General features: G+C 41.8%; 1 protein-coding gene across 2 annotated transcripts in view; it reads right to left on the minus strand.

The window, feature by feature from the left end:
- Nucleotides 1–2,184: 2,184 nt before the first annotated feature.
- Nucleotides 2,185–21,010, minus strand: part of TMOD3 (tropomodulin 3) — a 78,294-nt gene continuing 59,468 nt past the window's right edge. For both annotated transcript variants that reach the window (XM_008705973.2, XM_008705974.2), the window contains 5 exons: nt 16,242–16,372; nt 14,491–14,598; nt 11,793–11,936; nt 10,721–10,865; nt 2,185–5,010 (listed from right to left, as the gene is read on the minus strand). In XM_008705973.2, coding sequence (XP_008704195.1) covers nt 4,976–5,010; nt 10,721–10,865; nt 11,793–11,936; nt 14,491–14,598; nt 16,242–16,372 — 563 coding nt within the window. In that variant the 3' untranslated portion in view covers nt 2,185–4,975. The remainder of the gene's footprint in view (nt 5,011–10,720; nt 10,866–11,792; nt 11,937–14,490; nt 14,599–16,241; nt 16,373–21,010) is intronic.

A 21,010-nucleotide genomic window follows, 5' to 3' on the forward strand; every position in this document is an offset into this window, starting at 1 on the left:
CTGGGTGGCTCAGTTGGTGAAGCCTCTGCCTTTGGCTCAGGTCACGATCTCAGGGTAGCGGGGTCGAGTCCAGCACTGGGCTCTGCCCTCAGCACAGAATCTGCTTGTGACTCTCTCTCCCTCTGCCCCTCCCTTCCACTCACGGGCTCTCTATAATAAAATCTTTTAAAAAATCTTTTAAAAAAGACTTCTATCCAAAGCTTTTTCCTCCCAAGTAAAAAAAATAAGCATTTAAAAAAAGATTTTATTCATTTATTTGGCAGAGAGGGGCACAAGTAGGGGGAGCAGCAGGCAGAATGCGAGGGAGAAGCAGGCTCCCCACTGAGCAAGGAGCCCAGCGTGGGGCTTGATCCCAGGACCCAGGGATCATGACCTGAGCCAAAGGCAGACACTTAACCGAAAGAGCCATCCAGGCGCCCTGGAAAGCTTCACATTTGAAGGATAAAAGATGTTTGGTGATTTTGGACCCACATGTGGTCGGCCACCCTCATCATGGTCCCTGAAAGAGCAGGGGCCACTGTGCTGGGCACGAGGACACTGTCTCCCCAGGGCCACTCAGACTCACAGGAGCTGGAGCTGCCTGATAGTCCAAGCGCCGGGGCCTCCTTACTTCCAAAGAGGACAGGCCTCCAGACCTCCTGCAGGAGAAAGTAAGCCCGACAGCCATCCCTGGAAGGCCAGCTAACAGTAAAGATGCAACGGGAAGGTCTTCATTCCCCTACATTTCCGAACTCTGAAATTTTTAAATTATTTGGCGCTTGTCCCTAAAAGATTCCTCAAACCCATTAGAACCCATTTCATGGATTTTCTCTTCTGCTTGGTGGCTTTGGGTGACCGGTAAGAGATGTTTTTGCTTTGCTGTAAAAATTATCTCTAGTTTATTAATTAGTAGGATTGACTCTGTTTCGTCAAATTTGTCAACTCACTTTTATGGCCAGACCAGACCTAGTACCGACGGTATTTCAGCCATATGAAATTACTATTTTTAGGAGTTAAAATGGTTAAGTATTGACAGTTTTATATGGCTGAATGTAATAGACTGGACTGGGATAGAATAACTACCGGAAATAAACTTGTTCCTGAAGGGGTTTGTGAGAAAGTTTAGAACATAAGAACTAAAGGGATATTTCAAAAAGTTCAAGTCTACAGAATATTTGATAAACTTTACTGAAATTATTTCAGTATAATGTGTTAAGTTCTAAAAGCCTATAGTACAATAGTCTTCAAAAGAAACTTCACTATTATGAATCAAGTTTAATAATTTATCAGTATATTTAATATCAGTAATATTTGTCAGACTTATGGAGCTGAATTCTAATGCAGAATAGAAGAATGACCAAATTAAAATGACATAAAAATATAAAAAAATCTTTGCTTATAAATATTCTCAATGTAAAAATAGTGAAGCATTTCTTTGATAAGCAAGTCTTGTGAGAATGATCTAGAAACATGAATGCTTAGTGAGAGCTGACAGAGAAGACAGTTCGATAAATGGTTAGATCCAAGAACTCACACCCTTGTCCGAGGGCAACAGGAGTTGTTCTGGTTCATCCATGTGTTTGGTTCTCGTGGGTGCCTTGTGTTCAGTTAATACGGTACAGAAGTGAAGTGGCCGTAGAGGCATTATGCTAAGTGAAGTGAGCCAGAGAAAGACAAATACTGTATGATGTCACTTATATGACTATCTAAATACACTGAACTCAGGAAGAGAATAGTCGGGTGGTTTCCAGAGGCAGGGGTGGGGAGTGGAGGACACGGGCGAAGGTGGTCAAAGCTATCAACTTCCTGTTAGAAGGTGAATAAATCCTGGGGACAGCATGGCGACTATAGTTAATACCGTATTACATATCTGAAAGTTGCTAACAGAGTAGCAAGGAAAAATAACTTTTTTTTAAAAACCATGTGAGGTGATGATGGATGTTAACTGGGGGTAGAAATTTCACGCTATAATATTAGAAAAGCATTTTTTTACAAGAGTGGAGGGAAGCTGCTGGGGATCCCGGGAGCTCACCATCCTCAAGTCTGCGGGGAGGTGACCGTGCTGCCTGACCCTGTAAGGGCAAGGGACAGGCCCTGTGAGCACAGAACCAGAACCAGCAGATTTTATGAAACCTCATGAATCTTTCCATCTTATTTTAATGACAGCAAGGATTAAATATAATGTATAATAGAACATGACTAACATTTTATCAAAACATTTTTCTTTTATAATTTTTATTATGCCATGGAATCCCCTTTTTAAGTGAAAATACATCAGATACTGTCAAAGGAAAAACAATTTACAAAGTTCTATTTACATGTAACTTTTCCAGAGTGCACCTATTGCACGAAGTGAGTACGTGGGTTACTTCATTCAAATAACAGGAATTTGCAATTTAATGAGTGAGATAATTCTCCTTGAAATCTCTAACAATCTGCTGGTTTTCTTCAACACAAAATGTTTATTTGGTCTTCTAAATGACAGGCACCCTTATGAAATGTATTTCGCCTATACTTAAGACTTCGAGATCTAAGCTACAAGTTTATAGCACCAAAATCCATTTTAATATCGGTATTATTGTTGCTTTTTTCAGTACAATTTCATGTAGACATAGTTGCAAAATCAACTTCAAATATGAATGTAAAATTTTACAAAATGGGAAATGAAAAGATTTTAAAAAACAGCAATTTAAAAATGCAAAGAGTATTCTTTGAGTAGATAACCAGGTAAGCATAAATCAGTTAGCCTACGGAATGTTTTAAGGCCTTGGAAAATCTTTGGTTTAAAAATCAAGGCTATTTCAGAACCCTAATCTAGTACAGCATTTTAAAGCTACATAGAAATACTGTGAGTTACTAAAAGGCTAAGAGGTGCCAGAATTTAAAGATCAAAGTAAACATCAGTTTTCTCCCTTATAATTCTTGATTTTCTGATTCAATTGGGTGAATGGTCTTTAAAGATTTTTATGAAAAAATGTTTTCTTCAATTATATAACGAACTGTTGTAGCTCAGAACCGGAATGGTACAAGGAAAACACATCTTCATACCTCGGTAAGTCACAAATGAGAAAGATATGACCCGTGCGTACGATACGCATACTGGGTAGGGCCCCACCTACCTAAATTTTAAAAAACCTTATGGTAGAAGGGGTCACATGCTTCTCAACGCACTGACTTACAGGACAGCGCAAGCCAGAAAGCCTTGCCGTGAGTGTAACGGGGGCTTCCAGACTTGCTGCATGTGGACCCCCGACCCTGCGGCGAGTAAGCAGTCTCTGGAATCGGGTACACTGCCAAAGTTGTACATGAAAAGAAAGACAGAAACACTTGTTAACTTGGAAAAAAAAAAAACCATCAGTGGTCTCTAACTGAAAGGGAAGGGTGCAGAGTCCATCTTTGGCCCCACTAAAACACTGGTTACGGACTCAGAAAAAATAAAGACAACCCATTCTTCCAAGGGAAGCTTTCTTTCGCCTGTTGACAGGCTTATTACCAGAGCACCCAAGATGCTCCGGGCTCGTTCAGCAGACTGTCCAGCCCAGGCCAAGGGAGTGACACTTTGTAATTCAATTTCAAAAACTCTTCTTTAGACCTGTCCCCTACTCTTAAATGGGATTCTTCCCTTTAGTCCCTGTAAATGATCTGGCCAGGCCTGAATCCCGGAGGCCAGGAGGACTCCGGTTCCTCCCCGCCGGTCTCCTGTAGCCGCGCGGGCTCTGCCATCTACTCCAGCGGCCGCCCTGCAACAGGGCCGGATCCCCGTCTCCGCCTGGGCGGGAGGTGGCGCTCACCCCAGTACGCTGTTCCAGCGTTCCCTTGAATACCGTGAGCATGAGCAGTAGGACGAAACTTCTCTCACGAGACATGACTTTTACACAATGTGGACAAAAAAGCATAAGAAGAAAGGAAACATAATAAAAATCGGATTCATGGAGGGCGGTTTCCCTTACTGGCCGGACAATTCGTAGCGAGCGCTGAGTCACGACCGCCTGTGCGATGCTGGCAGCGCGCGCGCAAATTCTCACGCTACTGTGCAACAGCTAATTCACCCCAGGCCAGGTTCTCATGTACAGTAATCCTCAGTTCCAGTGACCGTTTTGCACGTGCCTCAGACTCAAATTCCAGCGCATTTATTATCTTCGATTTCACGTGTTTAATAACAGCCTTTTTTCTCTTTATCTTAAATAACCGAGAGCTGGCTCTAGGTCTTTCACAGGGAAGAAAACAACTGTGAGCTTTCACAAAAATTTAATAATGCCCAATTAAAATAAAAAACTATAATGAACTTAGACATAACGATAGTTTTAAACAAAGTACATAACGTGGCCAAGCTGATGACTTTGTTTAAACAAGTCTAGGTGTTGCTGACTCACGTCCATCAGACAAGCGCAGTGGCCTGGAATATGCAGGAGGCCCCTTTCTCTCTCCCAGAGATGGGCTTGTACTCCTGAACAGAGGACCAGATTTTGAGTCATCTGTTGTGAAATTCCGCCATTTTGCTTTCTTGATAGAAACAGAAAGCACACTCTTGCCAATTTCATGTATTCTAAAACACGGAGAGGGCTCCTGCGATGGGATAAGGAAGGTTCTGAGGAAGGTCTTGTACCTAACAGGTGCAACAGCAATTCTCTCAGTCATGTCCCTTTTTGACTTAAAAAAGATTGGTCCTTAAAATGTTCGTATTATTCTACATAAATGATTTCCTAAACTTCTTTCATAATTGTACTTTTTAACTCATGAGTCATCACAAACCATTTAATAAAGCTAAATTAAAATTGATTTTAGCAGAAAGAAATGTTATAAAATATAAAATACCACCTACTATTGATTTTACAGTTTGAAACTGTTAACGTAAACTAGAAAAAAGAAACATGTAGTTAAAAAAAAAAAATTTCCAGTCTTTTCCCTTCTACCCAGGAAAATGTTACATCTGACATCACCACCATGAGCTCTTGGTGACCTCTTCAAGTCTCCCAAAGATTGGATCTTGGTGGACTTACTGGTGGTCTCCCTCCACTCGTCTTTTGCGAACTGTGAGGGGGAAAAAAAAAACTGTTAGAAATCCTGGTTACTTTGTTAACTTGCTCGTAAGGAACGAGTTTCTGTATGATCCAGTTAGAGCCGTACAGAAATGTCTATTTGTTGTTCACAAGGCCATTAAAATAAATTCACATCCTTCATCGTTGCCCTTTACTTGCTGAGAACTCAGGGGCTTCGAAATGTGAACCACGCGTCCTCAGCTCACTGGAGCTCCCACAGGAGCAGGAGAAATCTAAACCACTGCCCCGCATTCACCTTGACGTCACTGCACCTGTCTCATTTGTTACTAAGAACACTGATACCTGTTAAGACAAGGACTTACAAACTACCGTGTTAAATTTTGAAGTCACATTCAGACAGATGGGATTAGAAAGCATCAAAAGTAACAATTTGCATGTTCTCTGACGGGCACCACAACTCATTTCCTTAGTTTGTGAAAGCACATACCAAAAACATTTTTGTCATTTTAAAGGTAAGTGACTTGCTACTGCTTTCCAAATTCTTTTTCCAGGGTCTCCTACAAAATGAACTGGGCTCTGACAAAACAACAAAATACAAGGCAACGAACGCCTCGGACCCTAGTAATGTGCTGCGGTCCTATCTGGTGACCATAATAAACTTCGGCCACCAAAGGGGTCAGGAGCAAAAGAAAGGTGCATGTCTCAGGAGCCCCCAGCCGCTTCCCAGACTGGTGACCCCAAACCCATAGGCCATACGCAGTGATGGCAGGATAGGCTCTTCCAGCAGACATTCAAGGGATGTGCATAAAAGCTCGTCCAGCCATTGGGTGAGTGCCAGCCAGGAAGCAGAAACCAGGAGAACTAGAGTAGCAAGCTCCCATGAGCATTTTTACACTTCGCTAATTAAGTACAACCCTCACTCCAGATTTTAGTCCATGTTAATGAAAAGCAAGTCTTTGCTGAAATATTACGGGAAAAAATCAGAGACCGGAGTCCTCAAATACAAACCTAACTCATATACGTAGATCTCTGAAAAACACAGAAATACTTTCCTGAAAGACAAACCAGATTAACATTTCCAAGAGAATACTGAATTGCAGCAGGGTTTGGTTATTGGAAGATCATTTCAGATGTTAAAATGCGTGTCATAGAAAACACATGTAAAGGAGGTCTGTGACAGAGGGAGCAGACAAAAAAGGTTGGAAATGATGTGGCTAGTGGTGTGCGGACAGTAACAGAGTCAGAGTTCAAGCAAATATTGCATGTGTGCCACGGACCCTCTCTGCTGTTCGCAGCTGGGACGCTTCTTAGCTGGAGAGATGGGAGTAGACAGGATTATTTCCATGAACAGGGAACAATGAGAGGTAAGACATCAACACTGAAGATTCCGACGCAGCCCCACGTGCAAGGTGAAAAATAACTAGCTGCCCCGGAGATTCTACGGTTCAAGTTTTGATCTTTGAGCTCTTTCCGGCGTCTACGTGTCAGACTGCCGGTACGCACACGTGCTCCTGATGCTTGCCACCTTGCCACGTGCGCTGACAGCGACGCGCAGGGCTGGGGAACAAGCGGAGGGTGCCGGGAGCACACACGGCAGAAGACCGGGCCAAGAGCCAGGTCGGACTCTTGTTCCTCACTCGGTGCCTACCTGCCACCAGCGATTCCTCGGTTCAGCCCCTAGATGAGAGGCTCATAAATTTGGCCCTACTACCAACTGCCTTTTTAAAAAAGATTTTGTCAGAGAGAGCACCAGCAGGGGGAGCGGCAGACAGAGGGAGAAGCAGGCACCTTGCTGAGCAGGGAGCCCAATGGGACTCGATCCCGGGACCCTGGGATCACGACCTGAGCCGAAGACACTCAACTGACTGGGCCACACAGGCGTCCCACCTATTAATAATTCTTTGGCAATTTCTTTCCAAACCCCACTGCACTAACAAGTTCTCGGTACTTTATGATCAATTGCAAGTAAGTTCTAACCTCACATCCTATCTCTAGAAGAATAAAAAATGGAGTTTTTGAAGTATCGTTTTAATCACGTATTCACTTTGTTAACTTGCTCGTAAGGAACGAGTTTCTGTATGATCCAGTTAGAGCCGTACAGAAATGTCTATTTGTTGTTCACAAGGCCATTAAAATAAATTCACATCCTTCATCATTGCCCTTTACTTGCTGAGAACTCAGGGGCTTCGAAATGTGAACCACGCGTCCTCAGCTCACTGGAGCTCCCACAGGAGCAGGAGAAATCTAAACCACTGCCCCGCATTCACCTTGACGTCACTGCACCCGTCTCATTTGTTACTAAGAACACTGATACCTGTTAAGACAAGGACTTACAAACTACCGTGTTAAATTTTGAAGTCACGTCCAGACAGATGGGATTAGAAAGCATCAAAAGTAACAATTTGCATGTTCTCTGACGGGTACCACAACTCATTTCCTTAGTTTGTGAAAGAACATACCAAAAACATTTTTGTCATTTTAAAGGTAAGTGACTTGCTACTGCTTTCCAAATTCTTTTTCCAGGGTCTCCTACAAAATGAACTGGGCTCTGACAAAACAACAAAATACAAGGCAACGAACGCCTCAGACCCTAGTAATGTTCTGCGGTCCTATCTGGTGACCATAATAAACTTCGGCCACCAAAGGGGTCAGGAGCAAAAGAAAGGTGCATGTCTCAGGAGCCCCCAGCCGCTTCCCAGACTGGTGACCCCAAACCCATAGGCCATACGCAGTGACGGCAGGATAGGCTCTTCCAGCAGACATTCAAGGGATGTGCATAAAAGCTCGTCCAGCCATTGGGTGAGTGCCAGCCAGGAAGCAGAAACCAGGAGAACTAAAGTAGCAAGCTCCCATGAGCATTTTTACACTTCGCTAATTAAGTACAACCCTCACTCCAGATTTTAGTCCATGTTAATGAAAAGCAAGTCTTTGCTGAAATATTACGGGAAAAAATCAGAGACCGGAGTCCTCAAATACAAACCTAACTCATATACGTAGATCTCTGAAAAACACAGAAATACTTTCCTGAAAGACAAACCAGATTAACATTTCCAAGAGAATACTGAATTGCAGCAGGGTTTGGTTATTGGAAGATCATTTCAGATGTTAAAATGCGTGTCATAGAAAACACATGTAAAGGAGGTCTGTGACAGAGGGAGCAGACAAAAAAGGTTGGAAATGATGTGGCTAGTGGTGTGCGGACAGTAACAGAGTCAGAGTTCAAGCAAATATTGCATGTGTGCCACGGACCCTCTCTGCTGTTCGCAGCTGGGACGCTTCTTAGCTGGAGAGATGGGAGTAGACAGGATTATTTCCATGAACAGGGAACAATGAGAGGTAAGACATCCGAATCAACACTGAAGATTCCGACGCAGCCCCACGTGCAAGGTGAAAAATAACTAGCTGCCCCGGAGATTCTACGGTTCAAGTTTTGATCTTTGAGCTCTTTCCGGCGTCTATGTGTCAGACTGCCGGTACGCACACGTGCTCCTGATGCCTGCCACCTTGCCACGTGCGCTGACAGCGACGCGCAGGGCTGGGGAACAAGCAGAGGGTGCTGGGAGCACACACGGCAGAAGACCGGGCCAAGAGCCAGGTCGGACTCTTGTTCCTCACTCGGTGCCTACCTGCCACCAGCGATTCCTCGGTTCAGCCCCTAGATGAGAGGCTCATAAATTTGGCCCTACTACCAACTGCCTTTTTAAAAAAGATTTTGTCAGAGAGAGCACCAGCAGGGGGAGCGGCAGACAGAGGGAGAAGCAGGCACCTTGCTGAGCAGGGAGCCCAATGGGACTCGATCCCGGGACCCTGGGATCACGACCTGAGCCGAAGACACTCAACTGACTGGGCCACACAGGCGTCCCACCTATTAATAATTCTTTGGCAATTTCTTTCCAAACCCCACTGCACTAACAAGTTCTCGGTACTTTATGATCAACTGCAAGTTCTAACCTCACATCCTATCTTTAGAAGAATAAAAAATGGAGTTTTTGAAGTATCGTTTTAATCACGTATTCAGAGGCCAACAATGGCTCTCAAATGCCACCCACAAAAAATCCAAAGAAACTAGGTTTCTTCCCATCTAATTTTAGTGCCTTTTACCAGCACTGCCTCTTAATCTGCTGACGTGACTTCTTCACAGTTAGCTTCCAGCAGCAAGGACTTACTGCGAGTTCACTCTGGGGGCAGCAGCCTGCAATGCGAGTCCATTCTTACAACCTGCAAGCTGTCCTCAGCATATAAATAACTAGCTTGATGCCCAATTTGAGCTTTTATCCGGTGCTTCCCCCACTCCAGCAATGACCCCATTCTCATTTCAGGTGAAACTCTGGCTTGGCTCAGAGTGAAACCGCATGAGGTGGGGGTCTCCGAGCCACCCACACAAGCTGTCTGCTTTCTCACTTCCGCTTCGCATCAGACCACACCTTCCACGTGGCCTCCCTATCCTCTATTACTCGGGGCCACGGACACTACTACGGGCAGTGCCAACAATAAAGGACCCAGGAAATAATTTTCATGTAGCTCCTCATCGTTTCATAGTGTGTTTCTCGATGTAATTAGCATGACTTTGCAAATTACACTGAGAATCAACAGTACACCAAACACACCAATTTTCTAAAATGCAAGAGGCTGGGGCGCCTGGGTGGCACAGCGGTTAAGCGTCTGCCTTCGGCTCAGGGCGTGATCCCGACGTTCTGGGATCGAGCCCCACATCAGGCTCCTCCGCTATGAGCCTGCTTCTTCCTCTCCCACTCCCCCTGCTTGTGTTCCCTCTCTCACTGGCTGTCTCTGTCTCTGTCGAATAAATAAATAAAATCTTAAAAAATAAAAAAATAAAAAATAAAAAAAATAAAATGCAAGAGGCTAAAATCTATGGGAAGCTAAGTCATCAAAGGAAACAGAAAGGGTTTGAACTAATACTCTTCACTGTAATTTGGGTGGAGGGAAGGAAGCTGTAACTTTTCTGCTTTAGAAACCTTTAAGAATGCAAACTCGAATACGGCGAAGCCTAAAAGAACTGCATCCCTTTGAAGTGTTACTCCCTTTAAGAAGTCTTATTTTAATTCTTGTCTGAACACATTTAAAAATATTTCAATGATAAAACACCAACTTAAAAGAAGACTCAATTACTGGAAACACGTAGAAACAAAATTCCAAGCATCATATTCTTTAATTCAGCCTTGGCTGGAAAACTTATTTCGAATAGAAGCACAAGCCTCAGCAGTATCTTCAGTAAGAACTGCGAAAAGAAACGGGCAGCTGCTGACCTTGACCGATGTGTGCAGCGAGAAGACAAAGTGCCCGGTAATGGCTATGTCAGGGAGACGGATTACGACAGCAGACACGTGCCACACAATACAAAACGTGGATCAAAACTGTAATCCATATTTTATCATATAAAAGTGAATTTCTGTCTAGGCCTGTTTGATAAAAAGGCCAAAAACTTTCCTGAAATGTTGAAATCTTCAATAGCTCCAAGAGGAGACTCGTAACTAAGAACAAGATTTTTGGTCCAGGAAGCATTTATATTATGTTTCTGGTAGAAAACTGTTCGCTTAAAGCTGTGAAATGTTTGTGACAGAAGATTTCACCCACAAACCCAGTAATCACTACAACTGCGCTTAAACTGAACTCTAATTCAATCAATATAAAAAGGGCTGTGCAGTTAAAAAAAAAATCCCTCTAATACATTAGCTTAATGATACAATTCAGAGATTTGATTTGAAATGCATGTGTCTTACCTAAGTCATTGTTTTTTGTTACAGCGTTAGCGGCCCTGGTTCGGGGTCCCTGCTGTGTAAACTGATACCCAAATTTAAGGATATTTGTATTTTCCTCAAGCATCTTGGCCATTTCCAATTCTACAGCTGTCCCCAACTGCTGCCTCTGCAATAATTAAAATAAAAAATAGTATTAATAAACTAGATCAAAATACTTTTCAAGGTAAAGTCAAGACTAAGACATTCAGGTAAATGTTGACTCTGCTGGTCTTTTAAAATTTTCCCAATTCTTACAACATACATACATAAGAGAAACAAAATTTTAAAGCTCAGTGTATGTTCATACAGACATAAAAAAACTGGATTACCACAAGGAGATACAACTTCATACCCCTTATTATAAGATGATGATAACCAAAAAGACAATAACAAGTGTTGGCAAGAACGTGGAAACACTGGGAAGCTCACACATGCTGGTACAAACGTAAAATGGTGCCGTGGCTGTGGAAAACAACTTGGCCGTTCCTCGGAGAGTTAAACAGTTACCACGTGACCTTGCTATCCCACTCCTAGGTATATACCCGTGAGAAATGAAAACCTACGTTCATATAAAAACTCGTGTATGAATGTTCATATCAGCATTATTCCTACTATTCAAAAAGCAGAAACAGCCCACATGTAATATTCAGCCATAAAAAGAGTAACTACTGATAGATATTACAGCACGGATGAAACTGCAGAATATTCTGTAAGTGAAAGAAGGCAGACACAAAGACCACATATTGTATCATTCCATTTACGGACAAATGTGTAGAGACAGAAAGTAGATTAGTAGTTGCCAGGGCTGGTGGGAGGGGTGATGAAAATGTTCTGGAATTAGTGGCAATGGCTGCACAACTCTATGAACATGCTCAAACCCATACTCAAAATATTAAGCTAATATTCTGGATGCTTCTGATGTCCTCATCTCCTTTTAGGCCACCACCTTCCCACAAGGCTCCCCGAAAGCCCTCCTCCCACTTGCCTCCTGAGTCCCCAGCCCCTGACGTGGAGCGGACTGTGGCCTCCTCAGTTACTGCTACAGAACACTGACCTGATTGTCAATCTTAAGCTCTGCCAGGGTTTCGTTATCTCTTAAAGCATCCATCAGTGCCAGAATCCCAGCTCCGGTAATAAAGTTGGACTCCATATTTAAGCTCTTCAAATTCTTGTTCACTCTTAGCATATCTGCAAAAGCCTAGAAATTAAAGAAAATAGAGATAAAAACTGACGTACGTATCACATATTCTCCCTGCCATAAACAAATACAATAATCAGAACTGCTCTGGTGTTCCTCATTAGACTGTGGTAGCCTGACAGACCACCTCACAGGCCTCGCGTCTATTTTTTACACAACCCAGTCCCGGTGTTTAGATTGGTCGCATGAAATCCTCTGTCGGTAACATTCTCTGCTGCCGTCCACACCGTATGTTCACTCATACCGCACTCCTCCTTTCTCCCGTGTGTCTCACACTCGCTCTCAGTTCCTGTGTAGGACTAACTTCATCAAGGTGTCTTTGGAACATCTTTTCTTACTCGGGTCTTACCGCAGCCGGGTTACTGTGTGGCTAAAATGAAGATAAATTACGGACTGATTTTCAAGGCCGAGATGGGAAGGGATGCGTGAGGCAGAAGGCCAGAAATGCTCACAGCTTCCCAGAACTTAAAGTCAGGTTAAAAGAGAAGGCAAGAGGGAGCAGAGATACTAGAAAGACCTTGGGACAGCTCTCTATACATGTGTACTTCTCATTAGTGACAGCTAGCTATGTGGAACAAACCCCTCGTCCATCTGTATATACACTTCTCCAACTATTATCTGATTAAGTACTGCGCTGTAGGTTTAGAAATAAAACATACAAGTCTTTGCCTGATGGAACTTACATTCTAGTGGGGGGGAGGGTGGATAATCAAAATATAATGTCAGATGGTAAAAAGAGCTGTAGAGAAAGAAAACACGGTAGACAGCGCTGGGGGCAGGGGTGGTCAGGAAAGGCCTCACCAGGAAGGTGACATTGGAGCAATGACTCAAAGTGGTGACATAAAACAATGTGAAATATCTTAGGGAGAAAGTTCTGGGTACAAAGAGAAACCAGGATGAAGGCCCTGCATTAGGGGCACGCGTGGCACATCTGAGGAAGAGCGAGAGGCTGTACGTCTACAGTAGAATGAAAGAAGGGGCAACAGCGGAGCCTGGCTGGCACAGCTGCCTGAGCGTCCGACTCCTGGTTCAGCTCGGGTCTGCTCGTGTCGTGGGATTGAGCCCCACATCAGGCTCCGCGGCCAGCATGGGAGTCTGCTTGAGGTTCTCTTCTCTCCCTCTCCCCCTCCTTCTCAAATCCATATTAAAAAGAAAAAATGGGGCAAGTAAAGGATTATAAGACCACTGAAAGATTGTGATTTTTATTAGTGAGATGGGGAGCTGCTGGAGGGTTCTGAGTATAGGAATGAGGTAACTAAAGTTTTTAAAAAATCATTTCTGGGGACGCCTGGGTGGCTCAGTTGGTTAAGTGTCTTTGGCTCGGGTCCTGATCCCAGGGTTGGGGGATCGAGCCCTGCTCAGCAGGGAGTGTGCTTCTCCCTCTCCCCTACCCCCCACTTGTGCTATCTCAAATAAATAAATAAACAAATCGCTTTTGATGCTATGTAAAAAAGCTGGCTTGGAGTTGGGAAAGGTGGACGGACACAGGCAGCCCAGTGAGGAGGCTAGTGCAAGAATCCAGATGAGAGAAGATGCTGGCTTAGACCGAACAGCGTGGTAGTTGAGGAAATGGTGAGAAATGCTTAGATTCTGGAATATTTGGAAGACAAAGCTGGATATACATTTACGGGTGTGAGAAAGGGAAATCAAGGATAACTCCATTTCTTTTTGTCTTGAGCAAAGGAAAGAATGAAGTTGTCATTTAGTGAGACAGGAAAAAATAGGAGAGGAGCAGGTGTGGGGTGGAAGCCAGGAGTTTGGTTTGGGACCATATGGGATGTCTGTTACACAGCCAAGCAAGGGGTTAAGCAGGCGGACATAAGCATGGAGTCCAGGAGAGGGGTATGAACAGAGGATAACAACCCTGGGAGTCCGAAGCATGATAACACATAGCAACGAAACAGAGTGACATCACGCAGAAAGTGAGTGTAGACAAAGAAAAGAACAGGACCTAGGACTAAGCCCTGGGCCATTTCAATGCTTAGAGATTGGGAAGATGAGGAGGGACCAGAGAAGGATGTCCAGTGAGGAGAGAGGAGAATCAAAGGGAGTGATGTCCTCAAAGCCGAGTGAAGAAAAAGGTTCATACCATGACTGACTAGGATTTAGCTCAAGAATGCAAGGTTGACTTAATATGCAAAAGTCAGTCAATGTAATACACCGTATTAATAAAGGACAAACCACGTGACCATCTCAATACACACATTGAAAGCATTTGACAAAATCCAACACTGTAGATCCATAAATGGAATCCTCTGCAGATGTTAAAGGAATGGTGTAGAACTTTATGTAGTGATATGAAAAGATCTCTAAGATATATTGTTCACCGAAAAATTAAGTTACAAAACAGCATACATTGTGTGACTTCACTTAGGGTTTTTAAAATTGTAGGGAAGAAATATAGGAAAAAATAAACATAAAAGAGTAAATGCATTGCCTAATGGTGAGTTAAACATCAACTGAAAAGACAGTAAACCTTGATCATAAAATCAACTCGGCCACCTCTGTCACACACCACAGTCACACTTTCTATTCTCAGTAGCAGCTTACTTACAACAGCGACGGGGTCATTGCTCCGCGTGGCCGCAAGACTGAAGTATTTCACGTGTGTGTTGGTTTCCAAAGCTTTTGCAAAATCTTTTAGGGTTGGAACTGGGATGTTCTTGGAAGACAATAATGTGAAGTATAACATTTTAGTTTGCAGGAAATTCGGTCCATTAATCAAATATATTTGTACTTACTTTTTTTCATTAAATGTACTCAGAAATTATATAAACAAAACATTTAGCCTACAAAGGAAAACAAACGGCCTCCTTCCCATCTGTATGATTTCTCTATTACGGTACATTTGCACAAACCGCTGACCGAGAGCAGAGTAGGTATCATTTCTCTAGCATTTTTTGATTAAAGAAACTTTCATTATTCTACACTTAACTATTTGGATTATAAGACATCAACACCTGAGTATTCAAAATGGATCCACTTTTCTACAAAGGGAGAGATGTCACTTAGTTTAAGCTGTGAGATATTAAGAGAGATTAACCCTACACTACCTGAAATGTGGAAAGATATAATTCTAGAAGGCACTAATTTCTCCCTTTAGTACCAAGACTACAATTCCCTGTAGCTTAGTTATTTTCAGATCATTACCTATTGATTTAGATATGCGAGGACTGAATTTTTTAAAAATTAAAAATCAGTGATCAACTAGGAATGTTAGCTTTTTCCAAGGCTTGCTTGCTTCCGCTCGCAGGAAGGAACACCTGCTAAAGGAGCACAGAGGTCTTATTCCCTGGGTTCTTATAATTCCCAGATGCTCTCTCAGCCCTCAATTCAGACAAATCAAGATTTAAAACGAGGGATTCTTAAAAATAAAATTAAATGAGGAATTCTTAATGCAGCTATTATACATTGACTAACACTCAAGAGATAATCTAAATTTACTCTGTGGTAATTCATCATCCTATGCCCTCCCAACTCATTTCTTCTTTACTCCAGGGAAGCATTGCATTTTTTTAAGACTCAAGATCCCAGAAAGCCCACTACTAGGTGTTTACTCCAGAGAAACGAAAACACATGTTCACCTGTTCATATGTGTTTAATGGCTTTATTATAATCATTCCAAACCAGAGGGAATCCATATGTCTATCAACTGGTGAACGGATAAACGAATTGCAGCATGTCCAACCAACAAAAGAATACGACTCAACAAACTACTGACACATTCAACCACACAGATGAGTCTCAAATGCGTTATGCTAAGTGAACGAAGCCAGACTCAAAAGGCTCGTACTCTGTGGTTCCATTTACAGGACATTCCGGAGAAGGCAAATGGAGAAGGGAAAGAAAACAGATGAGCGGTCAGGGGCTAGAGCTGGGGGCAGAGAATGACAACAAAGGGGACTGACATGTTCCTCATCCGTGGGGTGGCTGTACAACTTCTGCACTGCTCAAAACTCATCGAACTGTACACTGAGCAGGCAGAATTCAGTAGGTGCAGAGTTTGGTTCAATGAAAAACAAAAACAAGACTAAATGCTCTCAGAAGCAGGCAGTACTTTGGAAGCCAGAAAGATTTATGCTGACAGCATGTAGGGTTTACATTTTTATATGATACTTTTTAAAAAGCAAGTCAGAAAAATATTATACTTTAATTTCTAAAATATAAAGGAATCTAAGCATACGGTTTCAAGCAAAAACTTTACCTTTAAGTAGAAAGAATCACACTATATCAAAACTGCCCAACTCTCATCCTAGATCTAACTTAAAGCAAGTCAAAACTTTATTATTTGCTTAGCACACATACCTTTATATTATTCAAATTAACTTCAACAAGACGAACATCATTTTCTTTAATTCTCTTTAAACTCTCTTCAACATTGGTTGGATTTGGTGGCTCATCAAATACTGGAAGAATCTTTTCACCTTTTACCACATCTGTAGTAACCAAAGAAAAGAGCAAGAGTCTCACTGGCTGATACTATTACAGAGAATGCATATATAACTTGATAACGCAAAGAACACGTACGTACACACACGTTCAATACAACTAACCAGAAAACTTTTTCCCCACAATTTCCAAAAGATCCTTTACATGCTGACACATATTGAAAGCATTCAAAATGTTATCCTCTCATATCATTTTCTCTGAGATTTAACTGGTAATTACTATAAAGGGAGTACGAATCACAGACTTAAAGACACACAGCCTCAGTGAGAAGAGTAAGGTAATGAAGGACACGTGACCTCTTTCTCTTATGGGAAAAGGGGGAGGACGAGTAGGAATAGGAAAGGGGGAGACAGACAGGTAATGGTACACAGAAGAGCTACGGAGACAGAAATCCCCCAAATTACTGCCCTCCTTCACTCCTATCCCCCAATCGTTCACCAAGTATACCATATCCATCTACATGGCCAAAATACAACTAAGCAAAGTTGAAAGAGGACCCAGGAGCCTTGAATCCTCTAATGAGACGTAAGCACACTTTGATGTGTATATGAAGGTCTATGAACACAGGGAACAGGCAAACTTTAATGGATAAATTTTCTGGGGAGAAAACCTATAGCATCAGATTCAGAGCAAATGACCAAAACAAGTTAAGAGCAACTGACAGAAAGATTGACAGGGTCATTATCCGGCTTAGTTCTTCCCTTCCCTCTAGCTTTTAGGAACAAAACTCATCTTAAGACAAAGTATACTGGGGGCACCTTCGCGCTCAGTCGGTTAAGTGTCTGCCTTTAGCTCAGGTCATGATCCCGGGGTCCTGGAATCAAGTTCCACATCAGGCTCCCTGCTCAGTGGGGAGCCTGCTTCTGCTTCTCCCTCTGCCTCTGCCCCTCCCCCTGCTCTTGCTGTCTCTCCCATGGTCTCTCTCTTTCAAATAAGTAAAATCTTAAAAAAAAAAAAAAGTCAAAGTATACTGAATAAATTCCCTCTAGGAGTACCTTGCTCTTTTCAAATTTATCACACACATGCACACATAGCATCCTGAGGAGATCAATTTAGACGATGGCCTGAAAATAATTTTCCTGAGGAAAGTGGAAAGATCTGGATATATCCAGCCTGGATGTATATATTAAAAGAAAGTATGCTCATGGTTTTCAGATTTATCCTGCAGAAGAAGAGAGAAATTTCAAGTTCTAAAAGGCTAGAACAGGTAGAGACTGCCTGGAGGCAAAAGAGATATAAGTAACACGCCTGATGGAAAATTTAAAGCAATGATCATAAGGATACTCACTGGGCTTGAGAAAAGAGTGGAGGACGTCAGTGAGACCACTGCCACAGAGATAAGGAATAACACACCACAGATTAAGAGCTCAAAAAACAAAATGAGAAACATGCTTGATGGAATGAACAGCAAGATGGAAGAAGCAGAAGAACGAATTAATGACCTAGAAGACAGAGCAATGGAAAGTAAGCAAGCTGAACGAGAGAGAGAAAAAAGAATTATGCAAAACAAAAACAGGGAACTCAGTGACTCTATCAAATATAACCTACATATTATAGGGTTCCCAGAAGTAGAGGAGAAGAGAAGGGGGCAGAGAATTTATTTGAAGAAATGATAGCTGAAAACTTCCCTAATCTGGGGAAGGAAACAGAAATCCAGATCCAGGGGCGCCTGGGTAGCGCAGTCGTTAAAGCGTCTGCCTTCGGCTCAGGGCGTGATCCCGGCGTACCGGGATCGAGCCCCACATCGGGCTCCTCCGCTATGAGCCTGCTCCTTCCTCTCCCACTCCCCCTGCTTGTGTTCCCTCTCCGCTGGCTGTCTCTCTCTCTGTCGAATAAATAAATAAAATCTTTAAAAAAAAAAAAAAAGAAATCCAGATCCAGGAGGCAGAGAGAGCCCCCAACAAAATCACTAGAGAAGGTCCACCCTAAGACATATTGTAATTAAAATATATAGTGATAAATAGTAATTAGTAATAGAGTAATATAGTGATAAAGACAAACTATTGAAAGCAGCAGGACAAAAGACAGTTACAATACAAAGGAAACCCCACAAGGCTGTTGGGATTTTTCAGCAGAAACTTTTCACGCCAGAGGAGAGTGGCATAATATATTCGAAGTGCCAAATGGGAAAAACCTGCAGCCAAGAATACTCTATCCCAGCAAGACTATCACTCAGAATAGGAGATAAAGAGTTTCCCAAACAAGAACTAAAGGAGTTCAAGACTATTAAACTTGCCCTGCAAGAAATATTAATGGGGACTGTATGAGTGGAAAGGAAAGACCAAAAATGACAGTATGAAAGTAGGAAACACAAAACAAGCAAAAATGAATATTTCTGTAAAAAAAAAAAAAATCAGTCAAGGAACATACAAAATAAAAGGATGTAAAATATGACACTAGATACCTAAAACGTGGGGACAAGAGTAGTAAAGAATGGGTTCAAGCTTAAACAACTATCAACTTAACAGAGACTATATGCAGATGTTATATACCTAATAATAACCACAAATCAAAAACCCTTAATAGATATGCAAAGAATAAAGAGAAAAATTGAAATACATCACTTAGAAAACCAGCAAACCATGAAAGACAATAAATGATCAGAGAAAATCTTCAGAAACAACCACAAAACAAGTAATAAAAATGGCAATAAAAACATACTCATCCAATAATTACTTTGAATGTAAATGGGCAGAACGCTCCAATCAAAAGACAGAGAATGGATGAAAAAACAAGACCCATCTATATGCTGCCTAGAAGACTCATTTTAGACTTAAAGAGACCTGTACACTGAAAGTGAGAGGATGGAGAACCACTTATCATGCAAATGGATGTCAAAAGAAAGCTGGAGTAGCAGTACTTATACTGGACAAAATAGACTTTTAAAGCAAAGACTGTCACAAGAGGCAAAGAAGAACACTACATAGTCATAAAGGGAACAGCCCGACAAGAAGATATGACAAGTATAAATATTTATGCACCCATATACATAAAAGTCATTAACATGAACTAATCAATAACAATACGATTATAGTCAGGGATTTTTTACACCCCACTTACATCAATGGACAGATCATCTAAACAGATCATCTAAACAGAAAACTGTCAAGGAAACAATGGATTTGAATGACACACTGGACCAGATAGACTTAACAGATATATTTGGAACATTCCTTCCTAAAACAGCAGAATACACATTCTTTTCAAGTGCACACAGAACATTCTCCAGAACAGATCCCATATTAGGCCACGAAACAAGCCTCAACAAATCCAAAAAGATCCAAGTCATACCATGCATCTTTTCTGACCACAATGCTATGAAACGAGGAGTCAACCACAAGAAAAAAATCTGGAAAGACCACAAATACATGGAGGTTAAATAACATGAAAACATGCTCATCAACACTCATCAGAGAAATGCCAATCAAAACTACACCTCACACCTGTCAGAATGGCTAAAATAAAAAACACAAGAAACAACAAGTGTTAACAAGGATGTGGAGAAAAAGGAGCCCTCCTCTTCCACTGTTGGCGGGAATGCAAACTGGTGCAGCCACAGTGGAAAACAGTATGGAGGTTCCTCGAAAAGTTAAAAATAGAACCACCATACGATCTAGCAATCGCACTACTAGGTATTTACCCAAAGAATACAAAAGTGCTAATTCAAAGGAATACATGCCCCCCTGTGTTAACGGAAGCATATTTACAATAGCCAAGATATGGAAGCAACGTAAGTGTCCATCCATAGATGAATGGATAAAGAAAACATGGTATATACAATACAATGAAATATTACTCAGCCATAAAAAAAGAACGAGGTCTTCCCATTTGTAATTACACAGATGTACCTAGAGGACATTATGCTAAGTGAAATAAATCAGACAAAGACAAATACCGTATGATTTCACTTACACGTGGAATCTAAAAGACAAAACAACAACCAACCAACCAACCAGGCTCTTAAATACAGAAAACAAAGTAGTGGTTGGCAGAGGGCAAAGCAGTGTGGGGACAGCCAAAATAAAGGGAATTAAGAGGCACAAACTTTCAGTTATACGAGAAATGAGTCACAGAGATGAAAAGCAGAGCATAGGGAATATAGTCAATCATACTATAACAACATAATAATATTGTATGGTGACGGGCGATGACTACACGTATTGTGGTGAGCACTGAGTAACGTACAGAACTGTTCAGTCAAGATGCTGTGCACCTGAAACTAATATAACATATGTCAACTACACTTCAATAATAAAAAAGAAAATCATAAGGAAAATACATTTACAGTACTATACTGTAATTATCAAAAAGAATCCATGTAAAAGTGGCTCCACGGTCAAAAGTAATATTATTATTGAAAAATTAAGTTGCCAGAAACAGCCGCAGTATGATCCCATTTTTGTAAAAAACAAAAGACTGTGTGTAATGTGTATGTATATATGTATGTATATAACATACGGGTATATATGTATATACATATATGTAATATATATATGTTTGTATGAACATAGTATAAGTCTAGAAGGATATACACCAAATTGTTAACAGGTTGGGCGTGGGGGGAGCAGAAAGCACGACGGCTATGAACAGAGAACTTTCACTTCTTACCTCATTTACTTACGTAT

This window comes from Ursus maritimus, unplaced genomic scaffold (assembly GCF_017311325.1).
Source record: "Ursus maritimus isolate PB19 unplaced genomic scaffold, ASM1731132v1 scaffold_35, whole genome shotgun sequence".
Classification (NCBI taxonomy): domain Eukaryota; kingdom Metazoa; phylum Chordata; class Mammalia; order Carnivora; family Ursidae; genus Ursus; species Ursus maritimus.